Genomic DNA, 22572 nt, shown 5'->3' with positions numbered 1-22572 from the left:
TGAAAACTATGACATTGATAAGGAAAAAATAAAAATTGAAGAAGACACAAACAAGTTAAAGATATACCATGCTCATGGTTTGGAAGAATCAGTTTTGTTAAAATGCACATACTACCCAAAGTGATCTACAGATTGAATGCAATTGCTATCAAAATGACAATGGCATTTTCTTACAGAAATAGACATACAATTCTAAAATGTTTATGGAACCACAGAAGACACTGAATAGCCGGAGCAGTCTTGAGAAAGAGCAAAGCTGAAGGCATCACATTTCCTGATTTTAGATTATAATCCAAACTTACACAGTTTTCAAAACCATATGGTCTTAGCATAAACACAGACACATAAGTCAATGGAACAAAATAGTCCAGACGTAAACTGACACACATGACCACTACTTCTTGACAAAGGAGCCAAGACATAACAATGAGAAAAAAATACTATCTGCAATAAATGATGGGAAAACTGGACCAAGTTCAACTGGATCATTTCAGTCACTCAGTTGTGTCTGACTCTTTGCAACCCCATAGACTGCAGCACGCCAGGCCTCCCTGTCCATCACTAACTCCCAAAGTTTACTCAAACCCATGTCCATTGAGTCAGTGATGCCATCCAAGCATCTCATCCTCTATCATCCCCTTCTCCTCCTGCCTTCCTTCCGCCTTCCTTCCGTCTTTCCCAACCTCAGAGTCTTTTTCAAATAAGTCAACTCTTTGCATCAGGTGGCCAAAGTATTGGAGTTTCAGCTTCAACATCAGTCCTTCCAGTGAATTTCCAGGACTAATTTCCTTTAGGATTGACTGGTTTTATCTCCTTGCAGTCCAAGGGACTCACAAGAGTCTTCTCCAACACCAAAGTTCAAAAGCATCAATTCTTTGGTGCTCAGCTTTCTTTATAGTTCAACCCTCACATCCATACATGACTACTGGAAAAACCATAGCCTTGACTAGACAGACGTTTGTTGGCAAAGTAATGTCTCTGCTTTTTAATATGCTGTCTAGGTTGGTCATAACTTTCCTTCCATGGAGTAGGTATCTTTTAATTTCATGGCTTCAGTCACCATCTGCAGTGATTTTGGAGCCCCCCAAAATAAAATCAGAGACTATCTCCACTGTTCCCCCATCTATTTGCCATGAAGTGATGGGACTGGATGCCATGATCTGAGTTTTCTGAAGGTTGAGCTTTAAGCCAACTTATTCACTCTCCTCTTTCACTTTCATCAAGAAGCTAAATCTTTAGTTCTTCTTCACTTTCTGCCATAAGGATGGTGTCATCTGCATATCTGAGGTTATTGATATTTTTCCTGGCAATCTTGATTCCAGCTTGTGCTTCCTCCAGCCCAGCGTTTCTGATGATGTACTCCACATGTAAGTTAAATAAGCAGGGTGACAATATACGCCCTTGACATACTCCTTTTCCTATTTGGAACCAGTTCGTTGTTCCATGTCCAGTTCTAACTGTTGCTTCTTGACCTGCGTACAGATTTCTCAAGAGGCAGGTCAGGTGGTCTGGTATGCCCATCTCTTTCAGAATTTTCTTTTCTTTTCTTTTTTTTTTTTTATTAGTTGGAGGCTAATTACTTCACAACATTTCAGTGGGTTTTGTCATACATTGATATGAATCAGCCATGGATTTACACGTATTCCCCATCCCGATCCCCCCTCCCACCTCCCTCTCCACCCGATTCCTCTGGGTCTTCCCAGTGCACCAGGCCAGAGCACTTGTCTCATGCATCCCACCTGGGCTGGTGATCTGTTTCACCATAGATAATATACATGCTGTTCTTTCAAAACATCCCACCCTCACCTTCTCCCACGGAGTTCAAAAGTCTGTTCTGTATTTCTGTGTCTCTTTTTCTGTTTTGCATATAGGGTTATCGTTACCATCTTTCTAAATTCCATATATATGTGTTAGTATGCTATAATGTTCTTTATCTTTCTGGCTTACTTCACTCTGTATAATAGGCTCCAGTTTCATCCATCTCATTAGAACTGATTCAAATGTATTCTTTTTAATGGCTGAGTAATAGTCCATGGTGTATATGTACCACAGCTTCCTTATCCATTCGTCTGCTGATGGGCTTCTAGGTTGCCTCCATGTCCTGGCTATTATAAACAGTGCCGCGATGAACACTGGGGTGTGAAATCATTCCAGTCATCTTTTCTGACCACAGTGCAGTAAGATTAGATCTCAATTACAGGAAAAAAATTGTTAAAAATTCAAACATATGGAGGCTAAATAACATGCTTCTGAATAACCAACAAATCATAGAAGAAATCAAAAAAGAAATCAAAATATGTATAGAAATGAATGAAAATGAAAACACAACAACCCAAAACCTATGGGACACTGTAAAAGCAGTGCTAAGGGGAAGGTTCATAGCATTACAGGCTTACATCAAGAAACAAGGAAAAAAACAAATAAATAACCTAACTCTACACCTAAAGCAATTAGAGAAGGAAGAAATGAAGAACCCCAGGGTTAGCAGAAGGAAAGAAATCTTAAAAATCAGGGCAGAAATAAATGCAAAAGAAACTAAAGAGACCATAGCAAAAATCAACAAAGCTAAAAGCTGGTTTTTTGAAAAAATAAACAAAATTGACAAACCATTAGCAAGACTCATTAAGAAACAAAGAGAGAAGAACCAAATTAACAAAATTAGAAATGAAAATGGAGAGATCACAACAGACAACACTGAAATACAAAGGATCATAAGAGACTACTACCAGCAGCTCTATGCCAATAAAATGGACAACTTGGATGAAATGGACAAATTCTTAGAAAAGTATAACTTTCCAAAACTGAACCAGGAAGAAATAGAAGATCTTAACAGACCCATCACAAGCAAGGATATCGAAACTGTAATCAAAAATCTTCCAGCAAACAAAAGCCCAGGACCAGATGGCTTCACAGCTGAATTCTACCAAAAATTTAGAGAAGAGCTAACACCTATCTTACTCAAACTCTTCCAGAAAATTGCAGATGAAGGTAAGCTTCCAAACTCATTCTATGAGGCCACCATCACCCTACTTCCAAAACCAGACAAAGATGCCACAAAAAAAGAAAACTACAGGCCAATATCACTGATGAACATAGATGGAAAAATCCTTAACAAAATTCTAGCAAACAGAATCCAACAACATATTAAAAAAATCATACACCATGACCAAGTGGGCTTTATCCCAGGAATGCAAGGATTCTTTAATATCCGCAAATCAATCAATGTTATACACCACATTAACAAATTGAAAGATAAAAACCATATGATTATCTCAATAGATGCAGAGAAAGCCTTTGACAAAATTCAACACTCTTTCAGAATTTTCTGCAGTTTATTGTGATCCACACAGTCAAAGGCTTTGGCATAGTCAATAAAACAGAAATACATGTTTTTCTATAACTCTTGCTTTTTCGATGATCCAGCGGATGTTGGATTTTTTATCTCTGGTTCCTCTGCCCTTTCTAAAACCAGCTTGAACATCTGGAAGCTCACGGTTCATGTATTGCTGAAGCCTGGCTTGGAGAATTTTGAGCATTATTTACTAGCATGTGAGATGAGTGCAATTGTGCGGTAGTTTGAGCATTCTTTGGCTTTGCCTTTCTTGGGATTGGAATGAAAACTGACCTTTTCCAGTCCTGTGGCCACTGCTGAGTTTTCCACATTTGGTGGCATATTGAATACAGCATATCACAGCATCATCTTTTAGGATTTGAAATAGCTCAACTGGAATTCCATCACCTCCACTAGCTTTGTTCTTAGCGATGCTTCCTAAGGCCCACTCGACTTCACATTCCAGGATGTCTGGCTCTAGGTGAGTGATCACACCCATGATTATCTGGGTCATGAAAATCTTTTTTGTACAGTTCTTCTGTGTATTTTTGCCATCTCTTCTTAATATCCTCTGCTTCTGTTAGGTCCATACCGTTTCTGTCCTTTATTGAGCCCATCTTTGCATGAAATTTTCCCTTGGTATCTCTAATATTCTTGAAGAGACCTCTAATCTTTCCCATTCTATTGTTTTCCTCTATTTCTTTGCATTGATCACTAAGGAAGGCTTTCTTTTTCTCTCCTTGCTATTCTTTGGAACTCTGCATTCAAGTGGGTATATCTTTCCTTTTCTCCTTTGCTTTTCGCTTCTCTTCTTTTCACAGATGTTTTTAAGGCCTCCTCAGACAGGCATTTAGCTTTTTTGCATTTTTTTTTCTTGGTGATGGTCTTGATTAACACCCTCTTCCAACAACACAGGAGAAGACTCTACACATAGACATCACCAAATGGCCAACACCAAAATCAGGTTGATTATTTTCTTTGCAGACTGAGATGGAGAAGCTCTGTACAGTCAGCAAAAACAAGACCAGAAGCTGCTTGTGGCTCAGGTCATGAACTCCTTATTGCCAAATTCAGACTTAAATTGAAGAAAGTAGGGAAAACCACTAGACCATTCAGTTCTGACCTCAATCAAATCCCTTATGATTGATTATACAGTGAATGTGAGAAATCATTTTAAGGGACTAGATCTGACAGAGTGCCTGATGAACTGTGGGCAGAGGTTTGTGCAGACTGGACAACCAATTGCCAAAGTATGAAACTGCAATTCTGTCTTACACATTAGATAAAAATTAACTCAAAATGAAAAAAAAAATTAACTCAAGATGGATTAAAGACTTGAGCATTACACCAGAAAACATAGGAGGTAAGCTCCTTGAAGTTAGTCTTGGCAGTGGTTTTATGGATTTGACAACAAAAGCAAAAATAAACAATTACAGCAACCTAACAAATTTCTGTCCAGCAAAGTAAATTCAACAATATGAAAAAGAAACCTACTGAATGGGAGGAATGTTTGCAAATCATATCACTGATAAGATATTAATATATAAAATATATAAAGACTTCATAAACTTAGGAGCAAATAATCCAATTTAGAAATAGAAGATGTGAATAGACATTTTTCCAAGGAAGACATACAACAGTACAAGAAAATGTGCTCAATATTCCTAATGCAAATCTAAGCCATACCTGTTAGAATGACTGTTGTCAAAAAGGTAAGAGATACAAAGAAAACAATCCATGTCCACTGTTGGTGTGAATATAAATCGGTGCATCCACTATGGAAAACTTTATGGAGATTCTTCAAGAAATTAAAAGTAGAACTACCATATGGTCCAGTGATGTCACTTTTGGGAATCCATATCCAATGGGATTAAAATCAGAATCTCAAAGAGATTTCTGTACCCTCATGTTCATTACAGCATTCTTTGCAAATAGCCAGAACATGGAAACAATCTAAGTGTTCATCTGTGGATGAATAGATAAAGAAAACGTGGACAGTTAGGTTGTAGATTTCCCTGTTCTTTTATTTATAAAGTGTTATAATATTACCCAGGCATAAAAATAAGGCTATCCTGGCATATGGCACAACTTTGATGGATCTTGAGGGCTCTATGCTAAGTGAAATAAGTCAGACAGAGAAAGACAAATACTCTGTCATCTCACTCGTATGTGGAATCTGTAGAAACCAAACTCCTAGAAATAGAGAATAGATGGGGCACTTCCCACAGCCTGCAGGGTAGAGACTAGGAGAAATGAGTGGATGAGGTCAAAAGGTACAAGCTTCCAGTTGTAAGATACATGAGTCTGGGGATGAAGTGTACAGTATGGTCACTATAGTTAACAATACTATATTGTATATTTGAAGGTTTCTAAGAGAATCGATTTCACCACAAGAAAATGTTTTCATCACAAGGTTTGTGGAGTAAATAGATGAAGTAAATAGCACACTTCTAAATAACCTCTGGGTATAAAAAGAAATCACAATGAAAAATAGAAGATAATTTTGTTTGAATAGAAGCAGAACCACAATGCAATCCTCATGCATTGCTGATGGGAAAGTAAAGTTCTCCAGTCACATTCCAAGAGGGGTTTCTAATTTCTTAAAAAATGTAGCATGTATCATACAACCTGAAGTCTATTTCCGTCTTAAAGTTAAGCATGTTCCCTGAATATATACCCTAGTGAAACCTCTCTGAACTGAATGCATAGAGTTGGGTCTTCCGTTAGCTGTCCTGTGGGAAACAGAATCCTGTGATTTCCAGGGCCAGTGCGCCCACTTTGTGCCTGAAATGATGAATGCCGTGTTTGGCTTTATGTTGACTGCTGTGCAGCAGCATTTATTGGTGAGTACTGTTTAAAAGGAGACTGCGAGAGGAAGCTGTCTCATCTCTTCCCTGGTGTAAACACAGTATTCGTCAAGTCCCCCAGGAGCTGGAGTCAAGCCCCTGTGTAAGCACTCACACTGTAGGAGGCAATCAGGAGAGCATGCGTTTCTCCAGTAGCTGAAATTGTGTGTCACAGTTAAGAGGCTGCCCTAATGTTCAGAGAGCCTCATTCAACCAGTTCTGTGTGTCAAAAGATATATCGAGGGATATATATTGGCATTTCTGTTTTCCTGACCAGGAACAAATGAAGGTGCCTGACTTCCTTTCCTCAGGTGTGGCTTGAGTTGGAAGAGACCAAAGTCTCCCCATTGGTAATCCTGTAACATCCATCTGTCCTGACATATATATAGCCATTAGACACTTGCCCTAGCTGCCTCTTGGGTTTAGGTAATTCTGCTGTTTTCCCTTCTGGGCTGAGGAGGATTGGGTGAGGGGAACAGCTGTCCTGCCTCTTTTGTGTTGTGTACTGTGGAGGAGAGGATTTCCAGGTGAGTGGTGTCCAGATAAATGGTTCATTATTTGATTTCTATATTGGTTAAGATGGCGAAAGCTCCTGTTACAGACAGTGAAGTTTTAGTAACTTACCACACTAGTAGTTTCTTTTTTATTAACTTAAGAAGTGGGTATCCTCAGTAGGTGATTTCTTCAAGCGATGCTCCTTTCATCTGGTACCTCTTCATCCTTATCGTAAAGCTTCTGTATTGCTTCTATGGGGAAGAGTTTTTTTCTGTGGGCTAGACCTAAAAATGACCCACAGACTTTCTGCTCAAATTCCATTGACTAGAACTCAGTCTAGTGGCCACACGTAGCTGCAATGGAGACTAGAATTACAGTACAGCTCTGGGCTCAGGAAAAAAGGAACGAAAGTTTGGTGATTATCTAGTCAGTTTATGTCATAGTTGCCAAATCCAAACAACAAGGAAAATCAATGTAAGAAGTGAGATACTGAGGGTTTAGAGCCAAAAAGATCCAGATCCAGACCTGTAAGAAAGTGATGCGAATGAGAGGTGAGTAGTAATTCCCTAGGCTCAAGCTAAGTGTTCCAGGAGGTCTCTAATAGAGCTGTGCTGCAGTCCATGGGGTTGCAAAGAGTTGGACAGCATTTAGCAACTGAGCAACAACAAAAATTCTAGGTATGGATTTGTTGGGGGAACAGTTAAATGAGCCACAAATACAAGCAGTAATGAATTTCCTTTACTTCTGCCAAATTATTTGCTTTGTATTCATTTTTAACCATAATTTAAAATTTTTGTTATTAAAGTTTTACATAGATTATTTCATAGAATTTGGACAGAAAGGTTTTGAAAAATTTGTGCTCTGTATGTTAAACCAATAATTTAGCATAATAAAATAACTCATAAATAGTTATTAGAAAGTTGAAAATTACAGCTGTCAACATTTATATAATATTTTGTAATTTGTATACCTAACATTTCAGTTTGTGCAGATGTTTTGAGAAGTGTTTAAATAGTAGTCTTGGTAATTTAGAAGGCAGCTATGCTATAAACTGTCATTTGTTTTAGAAGATGAAAGTTAGTAAACATAACTACTTCTGTAATTCTGTATCTGCTTATAGATTTTACTACTTATCATAAAGTCATATGGTTAGAAAATCCAGTGTGTTTAATAGTATTATGTTTTTCCCCCTTTTTCTTCAGAAGAAAAGTTGAAATCATGCACACCCACAGCCTTTTCACTCTTCTTGGAGAAAGGCTAATGTTGCATACAAACACTGTGACTGTCACCACATACAACACACTTTATGAGGTAAAACTTTTTAAATGTGTGATGAGAATTTTAAACGTATGCAGTGGAAACTCTATGTGATTGAAGTAGTAGTTGGTCATTTAATCTAAAAAGGTAGTAATTCTTAAAAAATAATGAACACATAGTTACATTTTTAAAACTTTGTTTTAAAGGAAAGTTAATTTATGAAATTAAGAGGTCAGCAGAACATACTACAGTGCTGGAAGACACTTGGGGAAGGTCAATCTAACAAGAACCATCTTAAGATTCTCATCCTGGTTTTACAGCAGTGCCCTGTTTACAACAGATTGTGCCCTATCTCATCTGCAGCTAAAGAATAAAGGATTCTGATTAGAGAGAAGGCTGCCAACAAATTAGTAGGCAGCTTCTTGGATCTTATGCACAGAACTTAAACCATTTGAATCTGTTTTATGCTTAAAGTGCTTTGATCAAATGCATAATCTGCCATATCTTTACATATTTGTTGGTAGCAATTTGTATTAAAGAAATCACAAGTGCAAATAAAAAGTCATTTATTATTTTAAAAAAAACTTTGTTTTAAAACATATCCATGTACAATTACTTGCCAGTCTTCCTAAGTTGTGCCTAGGCCTTTTCTTTGAGTATTTAAACAACAAAGTGTTTGTTTCAATAAAAGTATGAGTGTGAAGACAGGGTTGCTTGTGCCCTATATTTATTATTTTAATAACAGTAGGTTATTTTTAATTTTCAGTCAGTATCTTTTTGATACACATTTATAGTATACTTAAGTAAATGTTCTATCTTCTTTCTTGTTTTTTTTTAAGTCTGAGCAGAAATGTAAGAAAAATGCCACTGCTGGATGTCATGATCTTTTTCTGATCTGAAAGGCCATCCCTGTCTCTTGATTATTTTACTCTCCATCCCCAACTTTTATAAGTAGCTATGTATAACTAAGCTCTTAAGTAACTTGTATAGTTTCCTCAAAGTTTTCTATATTACTTTAGGTTGAATTATGTAAAAAGTTTCATTCAAAACTCAGTGTGTTAACCTAAATCATGAAATTAAGTCATAATATAAAGTGATATCATTATTAAATATAATTTCATTGGGTTTTTTTAATATATGCAAGAAAAGAGGTAAACACAGGGTATAGCCTAAAATACAGTGAAAAATCATATATCCGTAATTTCTACATGATTATTCATTCTTCAGTGTGACAGATGTTTATTGACTATGGGCAGTGTGTTAGGCACTTTGCTAATTGCTGGGAATGTAGCAGTGAAAAGGGTGTATAGAAATCCTGCACTCATAGAGCTTGGGTGCTAGTAGAAAAGTCAGCAAATGTTTTAGAATTCTGTCTTTCCTTTATATGGTCAACATTGGTAATTTCTTCTTACTTAAAAGAAGTTTAACAAAAAAACTCATTGGGGGACTTCCCTGGTGGTCCAGTGGTTAAGAATCGCCTTACAATGCCAGGGACATGGGTTTGATCCCTGGTCCTAGAAGATCCCACACGCCTTGGAGTAACTAAGCCCATGCTCCACAGCTACTGAGCCTGCACTCCAGGGCCCGTGGGCTGCAACTCCTAAAGTCTGGGCACCTACAGCCCATGCTCTGTAACAAAAGAAGCACTGGAATGAGAAGCCCGGGCACCACAATGAAGAGTAGCCCCTGCTTACCACAACTAGAGAAAGTCCACATGCAGCAACAAACACCCAGCGCAGCCAAAGATAAATAAGTTAATTAAAACTTAAAAAAAAAAAACCTCATTGGTTAATGACAATGAGCCACATTTTTTATAAAGATTTTTTCTTTATTGTTCTTCATTTGAAGTTGGCATCCAGGCTCAGACATTATTTTCTTATTTACTGATTTTCTAAGTTTTTTTTTTTTTAATGACAAAATAACAGTCAAGTGTTTATGGTCCCCAATTTAAATGTTTTAAAGATGTGCACTGAAAAGTGATTTCAAACAGAATTTGTTCTTGGAATTCCTAGTGAATCTTTCCTTCTATAGCTGCTGGCTTTAGTTTTGTCTGTATCTGTAACAAACAAAATTTGAAGACTGTAGAATTAAAAGAGTTTAGAAGTATGTGGAATTTACTGGAAGACCCTTTAAAAGATGTATTTCTTTTGATATGAAAAAATAGACATTTTTTGCAGATTCTTTGTATATCTATAATTTGCAATTATGAATTTATTTTCTAAATTCAATTCAACTTCTGTCTTTTAGATTTTGACAGAGCAAGTATGTACTCAAGTTGTACACAAACCACATCCAGAGCCAGATTCTACAGTGAAAATTCAGAATCCAAGTGAGCAAAGAGTAATTCTTTAATGCAGTAGTAACATGGTAACATGTGAAACTAAATCAAAACTTTTCCTAACCACCTGAGTCGGTATGGCATTTATAGTTTAACTTACAACATTTACAACTCGCCTACCATCATGCTAAGCATTTAGTTGAAAATCAGTAAAGACTATTTGAGCAGAAAATATGATGCAGTTATAAATCTTTACTGTAAACTTTATTTGTTTTCAGTGATACTTAAAGTGGTGGCAACTTTGTTGAAAAACTCTACACCAAGTGCAGAACTCATGGAAGTCCGTCGTTTATTTTTATCTGATATGATAAAACTTTTCAGTAACAGCCGAGAAAATAGAAGGTGAGTAGTTTGAATGCTATACCAAAGCTTTATCCCATAACTAATCTTATTTTCTCTCCATTATTTTCAGTCTCTTGCAAAGAAAAAATTTACATAACCTATATTGCTAATGCTTTTAATCATTAGAAAAGGCATTTATGTCTCTTTGATATAGTTTGCTTACTTTCATTTATTTTTATATAATTTTATTTAACTTTATGGGTAATATATTTTAATAGTATATATGAATATACATACCTCAAACCCCTTATTTAAAATGTACAGTTCCTTTTCCTGGTCGTTGTCTACCACCAACAGTACTTTAAATGAAATTATGTTGGATTGGCTCAGATCATCTATGCTTTTCTTAAGGTGGTCTGATAACTGATTACTGTCATGTAGTTTTAAATTGGTTGGCTAGGACATGGGGTACAGTTTGGAACCATGGTTGCTGCATGAGTCTTAAATTTAACAAATATTGATTGACTCTCTGCCATATATAAAGCACTGTGCCGCACAGGTTGTCTTGGTGTATATATATCTTATTTGGTACAGTTTAGTGGGAAAGATAACAGTGAAATGATGATTAATTTATAATATGGTAAGTGCATTGTGAGTGCTACATTTGATGAGGGAGTAGGGAAACAATAATCTAACTAGAAGAGTTGGGAAAGCAATTTTAAATTATAATATGGATTTATCTAGGTAGAAAAATGGAGAAAGTCATTCCAGGTTAGAATATTAAATGTGCAGAATAACTGTATACCTTGGTTTACCTAAGTCAGATCATATTTTCGCTATTTATCTTAAATAGTAAATTCTAATATAATCTAAGAATTTTTAATGAGTTTCTCCCCCCCCCCCCCCCCCACCGCCCCCTGACAAGATGCTTATTGCAGTGTTCAGTGTGGCAAGATTGGATGTTTTCTCTTGGCTATATCAATCCTAAAAATTCTGAGGAACAGAAGATCACAGAGATGGTTTACAATATCTTCCGGATTCTTTTGTATCATGCCATAAAATACGAATGGGGAGGCTGGAGAGTCTGGGTGGATACACTCTCAATAGCCCATTCCAAGGTAACAAGGGATTTAACATTTTTACATCACCAGGGTTTCAGCTGTGTATTAGATGTCTGTAAACACTCTCTTGGCGCCATCTTGTGGGCATCTTGCATTATGGCTGATTCCTTTATCACAGTTTTCTTTCTGTTCTGTTTCTGTTTTTCACTGTATTTTAGGGGTCCTGTTATAATTAAATTTTGCACTCTAGATGTGACCCGCACATATGTTTTATAGGATATCTGGGAACTTATGTCTGAGTCTTTTAACTCAAACATCTGTACTGGGTCTTCTAAGAATGGTTCATGAAATAGAGTATGATATATACTTTTTAAACCTTTCTAAATTAGAAATTGTTTTTATTTCTAAGTGAATAATAGATTTAAAGTACTTAAGTTTAGTATTGTTCTTAATTGCATTATCTTTATTTTTAATCCTAAGAATCAATGTTTGTTTATATTTTAAATATTGTCTGATTTGGGGGGAAAGGAAGTAGTGAATAAAAATTAGAATATGTACATATTAGAGTACAGAAGTTCAGTTAAGATTTCTCATCATGTGGTGGTGTTACAGGAAAAGCATAGGTGTCAGAAGTTGGCTTTTGATCCAATCTCTGCCACAGTTCAATTTTGTGGCATTCAGTTCAGTTCAGTCGCTCAGTAGTGTCCAACTCTTTGCCACCCCATGAATCGCAGCACACCAGGCCTCCCTGTCCATCACAAACTCCCGGAGTTTACTCAAACTCAAGTCCATCGAGTCAGTGATGCCATCCAGCCATTTCATCTTCTGTCGTCCCCTTCTCCTCCTGCCCCCAATCCCTCGCAGCATCAGGGTCTTTTCCAATGAGTCAGCCTTTCGCATGAGGTGGCCAAAGTACTAGAGTTTCAGCTTCAGCATCAGTCCTTCCAGTGAACACCCAGGACTGATCTCCTTTAGGATGGACTGGTTGGATCTCCTTGCAGTCCAAGGGACTCTCAAGAGTCTTCTCCAACACCACAGTTCAAAAGCATCAGTTTTTCAGTGATCAGCTTTCTTTACAGTCCAACTCTCACATCCATACATGACCACTGGAAAAACCACAGCCATTAGGAAAGTAATTTAATCCCTTTGCACAATGGTTATTAGGCTTTGTTGGCTGTGCATCCTCTGATGCAACTACTCAACTCTGTCATGCATTGTGAAAATAGCCATAGACAATATGTAAAGTTTGAACATGGCTGTATTCCAAACAGGACATAAGCTGATTTGATCCATGGGCCATAGTTTGCTAAGCCCTGCTTTGGGGACTTGATTTTTTTTCTGTAAAATAAAGGGGTTTTATATTAAGGTAATCCTCAAAGCAAGAGCTCAACCTTAAATTCTATTATATTGTCATTTTAAATATAAATTAACATCATATGTGTCTATAGGATTTTAAACATCAAAAATTTTAAAGACCTTTATTTCTGTTATAAATTTATATTGTATAATATATCAGCACCTCATTTTCATCATTGCATTAATAAGTTTGGTATTAGTGTTTTATGGGAAAACTCATTGCAAGTCTTTGTGTGAGAAATATATGTATCTAGCTACACTGTGTACTGATTATTCCTAAACAAGACTATGTAAAGTAACAAATTAAAGTAGCCTATATAAAGATAGAATGTTTTAACATTTTATAACTATATATTTGTAAATATGTGTTATTTTTTTGACCTCACTGGTTGCAATAGACACACTTTGTTTTTTTTTTTAATATACGGTGAATACTGATGTAGTAATAGTCCTTTGGGGATTCCCTGATGGCTCAGACAGTAAAGAATCTGCCTGCAGTGAAGGAGACCTGGGTTTGATCCCTGGGTGGGAAAGATCCCCTGGAGAAGGAAATGGCAACACACTCCAGTGTCCTTGCCTGGGAAACCCCATGGACAGGGGACTTCAGTCCATGGGGCTGCAAAGAGTCGGACATGACTGAGTGACTAATACACACACACGCACACACACACACGCCATGGTACTTTGGATATTGTGTGTTATTAGCCAATTCTGATTTAGCTCAAATAAATGAAATATGGAGGAGTTCAGCTGGCATATTAACTGGGGTAACATTGAAATACTTCACTTAAAGATACCATTTTATTTAAATCTTTAATGCTAGTTTGCCTGTGTTGACAAATCATATAGTAAGTCATATATGACTATTTTGATGATATTCTGATTACTTGATGAAGTTAAGCCGTTGTCTTAGGGTTATTAATATATATTTGATACCTTAAAATTACTGATACCATTTTTGCTATTATCATAAGTTTATATCATTTTTTTCTTTTAACATGTACAAAAATGCCTTTAAATGTTTTCTTTACCCATTTCTAAGGTCACTTATGAAGCACATAAGGAATACCTAGCCAAAATGTATGAAGAATATCAGAGACAAGAGGAGGAAAACATTAAAAAGGGAAAGAAGGGAAATGTGAGCACCATATCTGGTCTCTCATCACAGACAACAGGCGCAAAAGGTGGAATGGAAATTCGAGAGATAGAGGACCTCTCACAAAGCCAGAGCCCAGAAAGTGAGACAGATTACCCTGTCAGCACAGACACGAGAGACTTGCTCATGTCAACAAAAGTGCCCGATGATATTCTTGGAAACTCAGATAGACCAGGAAGTGGTGTGCATGTGGAAGTACATGATCTTTTAGTTGACATAAAAGCAGAGAAAGTGGAAGCAACAGAAGTGAAGCTTGATGATATGGATTTATCACCAGAGACTTTAGTAGGTGGAGAGAATGGTGCTCTTGTGGAGGTTGAGTCTTTGTTAGATAATGTGTATAGTGCTGCTGTTGAGAAACTCCAGAACAATGTACATGGAAGTGTTGGTATTATTAAAAAAAATGAAGAGAAGGATAACGGTCCATTGATAACATTAGCGGATGAGAAGGATGAACTTCCCAACAGTAGCACATCATTTCTCTTTGATAAAATACCCAAGCAGGAGGAGAAACTCCTTCCTGAACTTTCTAGCAATCACATTATTCCAAATATTCAGGACACTCAAGTACATCTTGGTGTTGGTGATGATCTTGGATTGCTTGCTCACATGACTGGTAGTGTTGACTTGACTTGTACATCAAGTATAATAGAAGAAAAAGAGTTCAAAATCCATACCACTTCAGATGGAATGAGCAGTATTTCTGACAGAGACTTAGCATCATCATCTAAAGGGTTAGAATATGCTGAAATGACCGCTACGACGCTGGAAACGGAATCTTCTGGTAGCAAAATTGTACCAAATGTTGATGCAGGAAGTATAATTTCAGACACTGAGAGATCTGACGATGGCAAAGAGTCAGGAAAGGAAATCCGTAAAATCCAGACCACTGCCACAACGCAAGTAAGTTACCCTTTATGTGCTCAAAATTCATTGAAGACATACGGAGTTGTTAGCACCAAAGCAGAATAGTTTCTTACCAGTCACAGCATGTTTATACTTAATTATGGTAGAATAATAATTTATGGAATTGAGTGGTGTGGGTTTACATATAGAATAAATTCAAAATATCTGAATCATGTATCCACCTCTATCACATTCTGTGTGTATAACTTTGCTCAACCTCTCTGGGCCTGAATTTTCCCTTACAGTGAAAGAGCTTGTGCCAGATTGACACATGACCTTTAAGGTCTCTACCAGTTTGAATATTTTCTGGCTCTGTGACTACGTTTACACATTTGTACTCAAGATCTTCATTCTGAATACTTGATTAATTTTAACATTTAAAGTTTCAAGCCCAACCCTGTTCTGTGATTATAGAGAAGGGGACTTGGAGTCCATATTAAACTGATTAATGAAATGAACAGGAAAGGGAAAAGGGAACTGTTACTTATCAAGTGCTTACTATGTTTCGGGCTTCCCTTGTGACTCAGCAGGTAAAGAATTAGCCTGCAGTGTGGGAGACCTTGTTTGAATCCTGGGTCTGGAAGATCACCTGGAGAAGGGAAAGACTACCCACTCTAGTATTCTGGTCTGGAGAATTCCATGGACTACAGTCCATGGGGTCACAAAGAGTCGTCGAACACAACTGAGCGACTTTCACTTGGCTACTGTGTTCCAGGCACTGTGCCATATGTTTTCAGATTTAATCCTCACAGCAGCCCTGTGAGGTAGACAACATGGCTGAGAAAATTTGCAGTTATTAGCAGTGAGAGTTTTCCTTATAGACACATGTATGGGGATTTGTATGGGAAAATTAAAGACTCTCAGACTCGGTAGTGAGGAAATGTTAGTGCTGCAGTTGGGCCTCACCATACTAAAGCTAGAAACAGATGATGTTTTCTGATATGAATTTTAATTATTGAGCTTTGAGTATATACTTACCACTAAATAATACCTTATGTTTAAGAGTTGAAGAAACTTTTACCCTTAGTGACTTGATTTTTGTTGCTGTTGCCTGGGTTTTCTGTTAACCTTTTGATATCATCAAAAAATAATTTAGCATGTGTCCATTAGCGTTATGTTAAACTGTACCTCACTAGTGTCTTTGTATTCAAATAAGAATCTTTGAAAATATATTCTATATGTGGAAAAGGTATTTTTATTTATTTCCTATTAAATACTACCAGTTTCCATTTTTGTGGCAGTTGTGCTACCATGATAATTAGCAGAGGAATGAAAATGCTAAATTAAGCCCAAGTTTAAAATAAAGGAAACCATGGTACATTGCTTACTGAGCTTAATAATACTAGGTTTGCCTGGTTTTCACTCTGAGTTCACAGACCTTTGTCTGGTTTTCTAAATTATAAAAGGAATTGTTTTTCTCAATTGAAATATTGTAAGTGAAATACACTTTGAAGTTAACTTGAATTGAACTGTTCAAGTAATATTTCTTTTAATCTTGTGTTTCTTATTATAATTAATTGATGACATATATCCGGTATTTTTCACTTTGAATGTTTGCTCACTTTCATAAAGAAAGAATGTGGTCTAATGTAAAAACTGAAAGAGGGCTAAAGAGGACCTGGTTTTCAGCGTGAACTTTGATGTTAAACTTAAGTATTGGATTGCCTTGCCTAGTTTCTGAAACATAATAGAATAAAAATAGTAATAGTATCCTTTTCTTCTCAGAAAACCTCCTGTGCAAGCGATCACCAGGTGAATGATAGAAGCAGATATACTAACCTATTAAAGTCATATGCAAAAGCTTTGCTCACTTAACTGTACTTAACTGTTCTCATTTTGAAATCAGACATTTCTTTTGCACTATACAAAAGTCCATCTTTTCCATCTCTAGGCTGTTCAGGGTCGGTCTATCACACAACAAGACAGAGATCTCCGAGTAGATTTAGGATTTCGAGGAATGCCAATGACAGAGGAGCAGCGGCGCCAGTTCAGCCCGGGTCCACGCACTACGATGTTCCGTATTCCTGAGTTTAAGTGGTCTCCAATGCACCAGCGACTTCTCACCGATTTGCTCTTTGCATTAGAAACAGATGTACATGTTTGGAGGAGGTAGAAATATTTCTTTTCTGTAAAAAAGACTACTTTCAGTGGGGGAAAAATGACTATTTTAGATTAGTGGAATCACCTGATTATTAAGTAAATTATATCATTAAAAATCTCACAAATGTATTAAAAAGAACATTGAAGTTTCTGTAGAAACATAAGTATTTTCATAAGAGTTATGACCTGGGGTGGTTCACATTAAAAACTCATCAAGAATTTAGGCTTAAATTAATTAAAAAGCAAAACTTTGAAATCTGGCATCGCCTATTCTATATACAAAAGAGAGTAAAACAAAAAAAGGTTCAATACTGGTTCAGATAAATTTCTACATTTTATCTTTTAATGTTAAAATTAATGTCATATATTACATTTATTCTTGTTAATAAGATTTAACATATAGTGCTAAAATTTTAAAATCACTATGACATCATTTTTAGAGCTTGTACTGTTTAAGTGGTAAGTGGACATCGTTTCAGATATAATCATTTAAAGAAAACAACATAAAAAAGCAGTTCAGTTGTTTTATGTTTTTCAGTTTAAATAAATTCTAAAAAAGAAAACAAAGCCTACATAAATGTTAAAATTACCTTGCCTCACTTCCAATTTTATTTTGTAATAGCACATATGCAGCAAATTAATCAGTTTTGAGACGTCATATGCAGATAAATTAGGAAGTGGATGGCTGTACATAGCAATACCCTACCATCAGCGATTCAAAAAATCAGGGGCACAATATTCACAACACACAAATAACTTCCTTTGCTTTTCTTGGTTATCCTTCTAAGATTCAAGGTGGCTGCTTCGGCTCCCAGGATCAATTCAACCCAGGAGACTTCCCTCAACTCTATAGAAGGCAGGGCTCTGCTGCTGCTCTCGCCCCACTCTCCTTCCTCTTCTTCCTTGTGTCTTTTTTCCTCCTCCTCTCTCTCCTTTTTCTTCTCCTCCACTTCCTCCTGATTCTGTTCTTCTACTTTTTCGAAGTGAAGCCCCTCATAAAATTCCCTATTGATTGATATCTCATGTGTCAGCTGGATCATATGCTTTCTCTAAGTCGATGACCAGCAGACAGGAATGGGATTATAATGATTGGCCTCCACAGGTAATACTGCTCACAAGCACAGTAGCTGTGGTGAAACCAATATTTCCTGTACCTGATGTAGCTCAGCAATAGAACAAAATCTAGATCACATTAGCAGAGAAAAAAGAAATAACTTTACATAAGTAATCAGTATCTGCCATAGACAGTTTTTAGTTCTGATTTTATTTGGTCAATTTGTCCTTAGTCTACTTATGTGATAGAAACAATGGTCTTTCCATTGCTAATGTTACATGCTAAGTTACCTAGTGGGGGGTGGTAAATAAGGAGACTGGAATATCATGAAATGCATTACTATTAACATGAGTATCAATGTGCGGAGAGACATATAATTTACTACCTGTTATATTTTAGTAGCCGCTGAGTGAGTGATACTCAACTTTCGTTCTCTTAACATACTGTGTGTGTCTTTCTGTGCTTTATTTCATGGACTCTCATAAAATTCCCCAGTCATAATTTTGTGTAATTTAACAAATTTTTTAAAAAGTTTAAAAGATAGATAGCACTTTAGTTTTTAGGACATGAGAAAACATCATGAGATCTAAGATATAACAGATGATGTCTTGCAATTCTAAAAAGGTTAGAATCACTGACTTAAATTTGATCATGGAGTAGGGTTTTTCCTGTTAGAGAACAGTTCATATTCCTGACTGACAGACGGAAGCAGTGTGTGTGTGTGTTTTTGGGAATCGGTATTGCATGTTTTGTATGGCAAAGCTGCACTGCTGACTTTTGAGGTCTTTTCCACTTTTATGCAGTAAGTACTTGAATTTTTACTGACTCATTTATGCTACCCTATCATGTAACTTCTGTGACTAGCAGTGTACGTTTTCAATGTCTGGTCAAAGCTGGAGCTGTGGTCTGGTGATAAAACAATTTGTCAGCTAACTATCCACTTCCTCTGCTTTTCAATACCAAACAACTAGCTTTTGGCAAAAATAAATGTTTTAGCCAAATTCATTGACCTAGTCATGTGTCTTTGAATTGAGTTAGTACACTGTAGTGTTTTAAGCAGAAACAAAATAATAAGTTAATATGCTTGGACTCACAAAAAATCCATGATGAGATGAATGCTGGTTTTGGTAATATGACATCTAAATTGTTGTAAATTATTTTCTTTTCTAATGACTCCATTTTAAATTTGCCTAGCTCTTATTTTTAACTTTAAAAATGACATTAAAAATAAGTTGTAAACTTTTTATTCTTAAACCAAAGAAATGTTCATTTGTGTTTTGTCTTTCTGCTATTTTAGCCATTCCACAAAGTCTGTAATGGATTTTGTCAATAGCAATGAAAATATTATTTTTGTACATAACACAATTCACCTCATTTCCCAAATGGTAGACAACATCATCATTGCTTGTGGAGGAATTCTGCCTTTGCTCTCTGCTGCTACATCACCAACTGTAAGTACTTTGACTCCATCTAGTGGTTACGTTTTATAATTACATTATCAGAGCATGTCAGTGGCGTTCTATACTATAAATGTGGATTTTAACAAGACTTGTTCACCTGAGAAAAGTTTTTAACCATATAATTTGAAATTACATACATTTATATTCTCACTTCTTAATTGTCAGTGTTGGATTTCAGCTGTGTGTGTTTATGAAAATATTTCTCTGATAATTTTGATGAATATACCTTAGGAAGAGCTATAATCATAAATGGTTTAACTTTATTTTCTCTATATTGTTTATCTCTTCAAATCTACATTAAAATAAACTGTTAAAATTTTTGTTCTGTATATCTTGAATTTTGGAATACAAGTACGTATTTATTATATAACAGTCATGAATCTAAATTAGGAAAAAGTCATCTTTAGATATTTAGTCTCATATGATTAGCTTGAAATATTAAGCTTAATATTAAGCTATATATAGTAGTTTTATATTTCTGTTCTCTGAGATTTAGTCTTGAAGCCAGTAATTTGCTTCAAAAAGAGAATCAGATGAATTCTTAGGGTGTTTCTTACTTAAAATTTAGGTCCCTCAAATAGAAAAACTATAAATGTCATAAGATTTTCTGTACTTGAAAAATTTGGTACTACTTAAAAATCTCAAAGAACTTTATGTTAGTCATATGACATCTTTTAGAATTTTTATCTGACATGATTTTGTGGTTCAGGATTTATATTTTAAAAATATAGACTTACTCTTTGTAAGACATCCAAATCTAGTAACATAAGTTGAAAGACATTCAATGTTATTTATATGCCATTTAACATATAATAGATAAATAACTCAGTGTTTTAGTTGTCATTTAAAAATATATCTTTGAAAAAAATAAAAATATATCTTTGATTCACATTTTGAAAAACAAGCTCCATAGCTAATTGCTCAGATGGGCAAGAATATGCTTCTCATATTAATAACTGTGTTCTTGCCGCCATATTGGAAACTCAATCCGTAAGCCCGAAATAGATCACTTTTCCAGAGAGAAGCTTGTCATTTTATTAGGATGTCTTTTACTTGTTGAGACAGTGTTTCCAAACTGATCTCTGGTTTTATTTCATCATTAACAAGCTTTTTCTACATGACTCTTTTTCTCACTCTCCCTTTGTCATCATCCCTGAAGCAGCCCTGAAACTTAAATATTAGCAGCAAAAGAGTGTATATATCCTTAGCACACTTCTGCCTCACACATGTACTTCTCTTTCATCCGTAAATTTATTCAAGAGTCTCCAAAGGCAAGGCTAGTTCAGGAGGGAGTGCAGCAGATCAGGTCCTAATTAGGGCCTTCATGAAATTAGCAGTTGACTAAGGAAACAGAATCAGGAAGAAAAATAGCTGATGGTGTGTGAAGGGTGCAGGTATCCTGTAACATACCATCCCTTCTCTTTAATCTCTGATTTCCTCTCGTAACTTATACCAAATTCTGGTAAATTGAGGCTTGCATGTGATGTTAAGAATATATTCTAATATTGAGACAGGAAGAGGTTTTTGTCTCTTCTGTCCATTGAAGATTGACTTAATGTTTCATCCTGGGATTTTTCTCCATCATATACTTTTTTTTATGTTTAGTATTATCATTGTTATCAGGAAATTTAAAAAAGTTATATTGAAATTTACTTTAAAGTATAATATTGTTTTAAAATCTTCTGAAGAACAGAAGCGATCTTTATATAAAATTAGCAGTAGATAAGAAAAGTTTTATAGATTTGAAATATTTATGAGTTTTCTAAACTAGAAGATCTCCATCAAGGTAGAGAAAATAATGAATAAAGTGTTAATAAACATTATGAATTAAATTATACTATCCAGATTTGCTCATTTTTTTAATTTTATAATGAATGTATGATAAAGATACTGATATTTTGACTTCCAGAATTATTACCTGTGCAGTTATAACTACCATATTCAGAAGTTAAAACTGCAGTATTTATTTCTTCAGACTGTTTTCAATAGACTTTGGAATTCATTCAATTGTAGAAACTTTTCTTCATTGTCTGTCTCAGTATTTCTGCTATTTTGGCTGATTAACTGATTGCACCTGTGCCTGCTTCTACACCATAGCTAGTTTTATATTCTTTGAATGAATTGCTTCTTTAAAAGAAATATCAAGAACCTTTTCTCCCACTTCCTACTGGGAGAAAACATGGTTGGTGCCAATTTCGAGCAATGTTTTCTGCTCCTTGATTGCCTAATTCTCTTGCTAAAATTTTAATTTAATAGTGGGAAAAAGTGAGCGAGGAGGAGATTGAATAAAGGAAGAAATTAAAACTAAAGACATGGAGCTTTTTAACTTAGATTTTTAAAGAAATTTTTATTGGAGTGTAGTTGATTTGCAATGTTGTCTTAACTCTCTTTAAATTAGATTTAAAATATTAATATAAAAAGCTGAAAGAGAATTCTGGATGGAATAAGTCAAAAACGAAACATTGGCAATATGCAGGTTACCAAAGGGGGAAGCGTTGTCATGGATGCCCTAGAATTTCAATCCTAGATATATGAAGAGAGATAGAGACATTTGAAACTAATGTTTGAGTGATCTGTAATATTGTTCAGGTTTGTGGAGTTTTTAAAAATACTCATACATTATATACAGATATGTATTTAAGGAATAAGTATGAGTAATGTTGGTATGCAGTGGTTGATAAATGATCATATAATAAATATTTTTGGTTTTGAGGGCTGTTTAGTATCTGTCTGACTACTTAAATCTGCTGTTGTTTGCAAAAGCAGACATATGTCATAACACAGAGGAGTATATGTGAATGTGTTTCAATAAAACTTTATATTTGATTTGTGGGTCCTAGGTTGCTGACCACTGACTTACAGCACCATTTTGACCTAAAATACAAACACCATAGTATAATGTTTCAGTGTAAAGCATTAAATTAAAAATT

At 35.6% G+C, this 22572-nt stretch overlaps 1 protein-coding gene across 1 annotated transcript in view; it reads left to right on the top strand.

Annotated features, from left to right (window-relative positions):
- Positions 1–22572, top strand: part of NBEA (neurobeachin) — a 649896-nt gene that overhangs the window by 186044 nt on the left and 441280 nt on the right. The window contains exons 18-24 of the mRNA XM_061133617.1: positions 7875–7983; positions 10177–10258; positions 10486–10609; positions 11475–11667; positions 14009–15025; positions 16920–17137; positions 19480–19633. Of these exons, the coding sequence (XP_060989600.1) occupies positions 7875–7983; positions 10177–10258; positions 10486–10609; positions 11475–11667; positions 14009–15025; positions 16920–17137; positions 19480–19633 (1897 nt within the window). The remainder of the gene's footprint in view (positions 1–7874; positions 7984–10176; positions 10259–10485; positions 10610–11474; positions 11668–14008; positions 15026–16919; positions 17138–19479; positions 19634–22572) is intronic.

Source organism: Dama dama, chromosome 30 (genome assembly GCF_033118175.1).
Source record: "Dama dama isolate Ldn47 chromosome 30, ASM3311817v1, whole genome shotgun sequence".
Classification (NCBI taxonomy): domain Eukaryota; kingdom Metazoa; phylum Chordata; class Mammalia; order Artiodactyla; family Cervidae; genus Dama; species Dama dama.
This window is presented reverse-complemented; position numbering and strand designations above follow the sequence as displayed.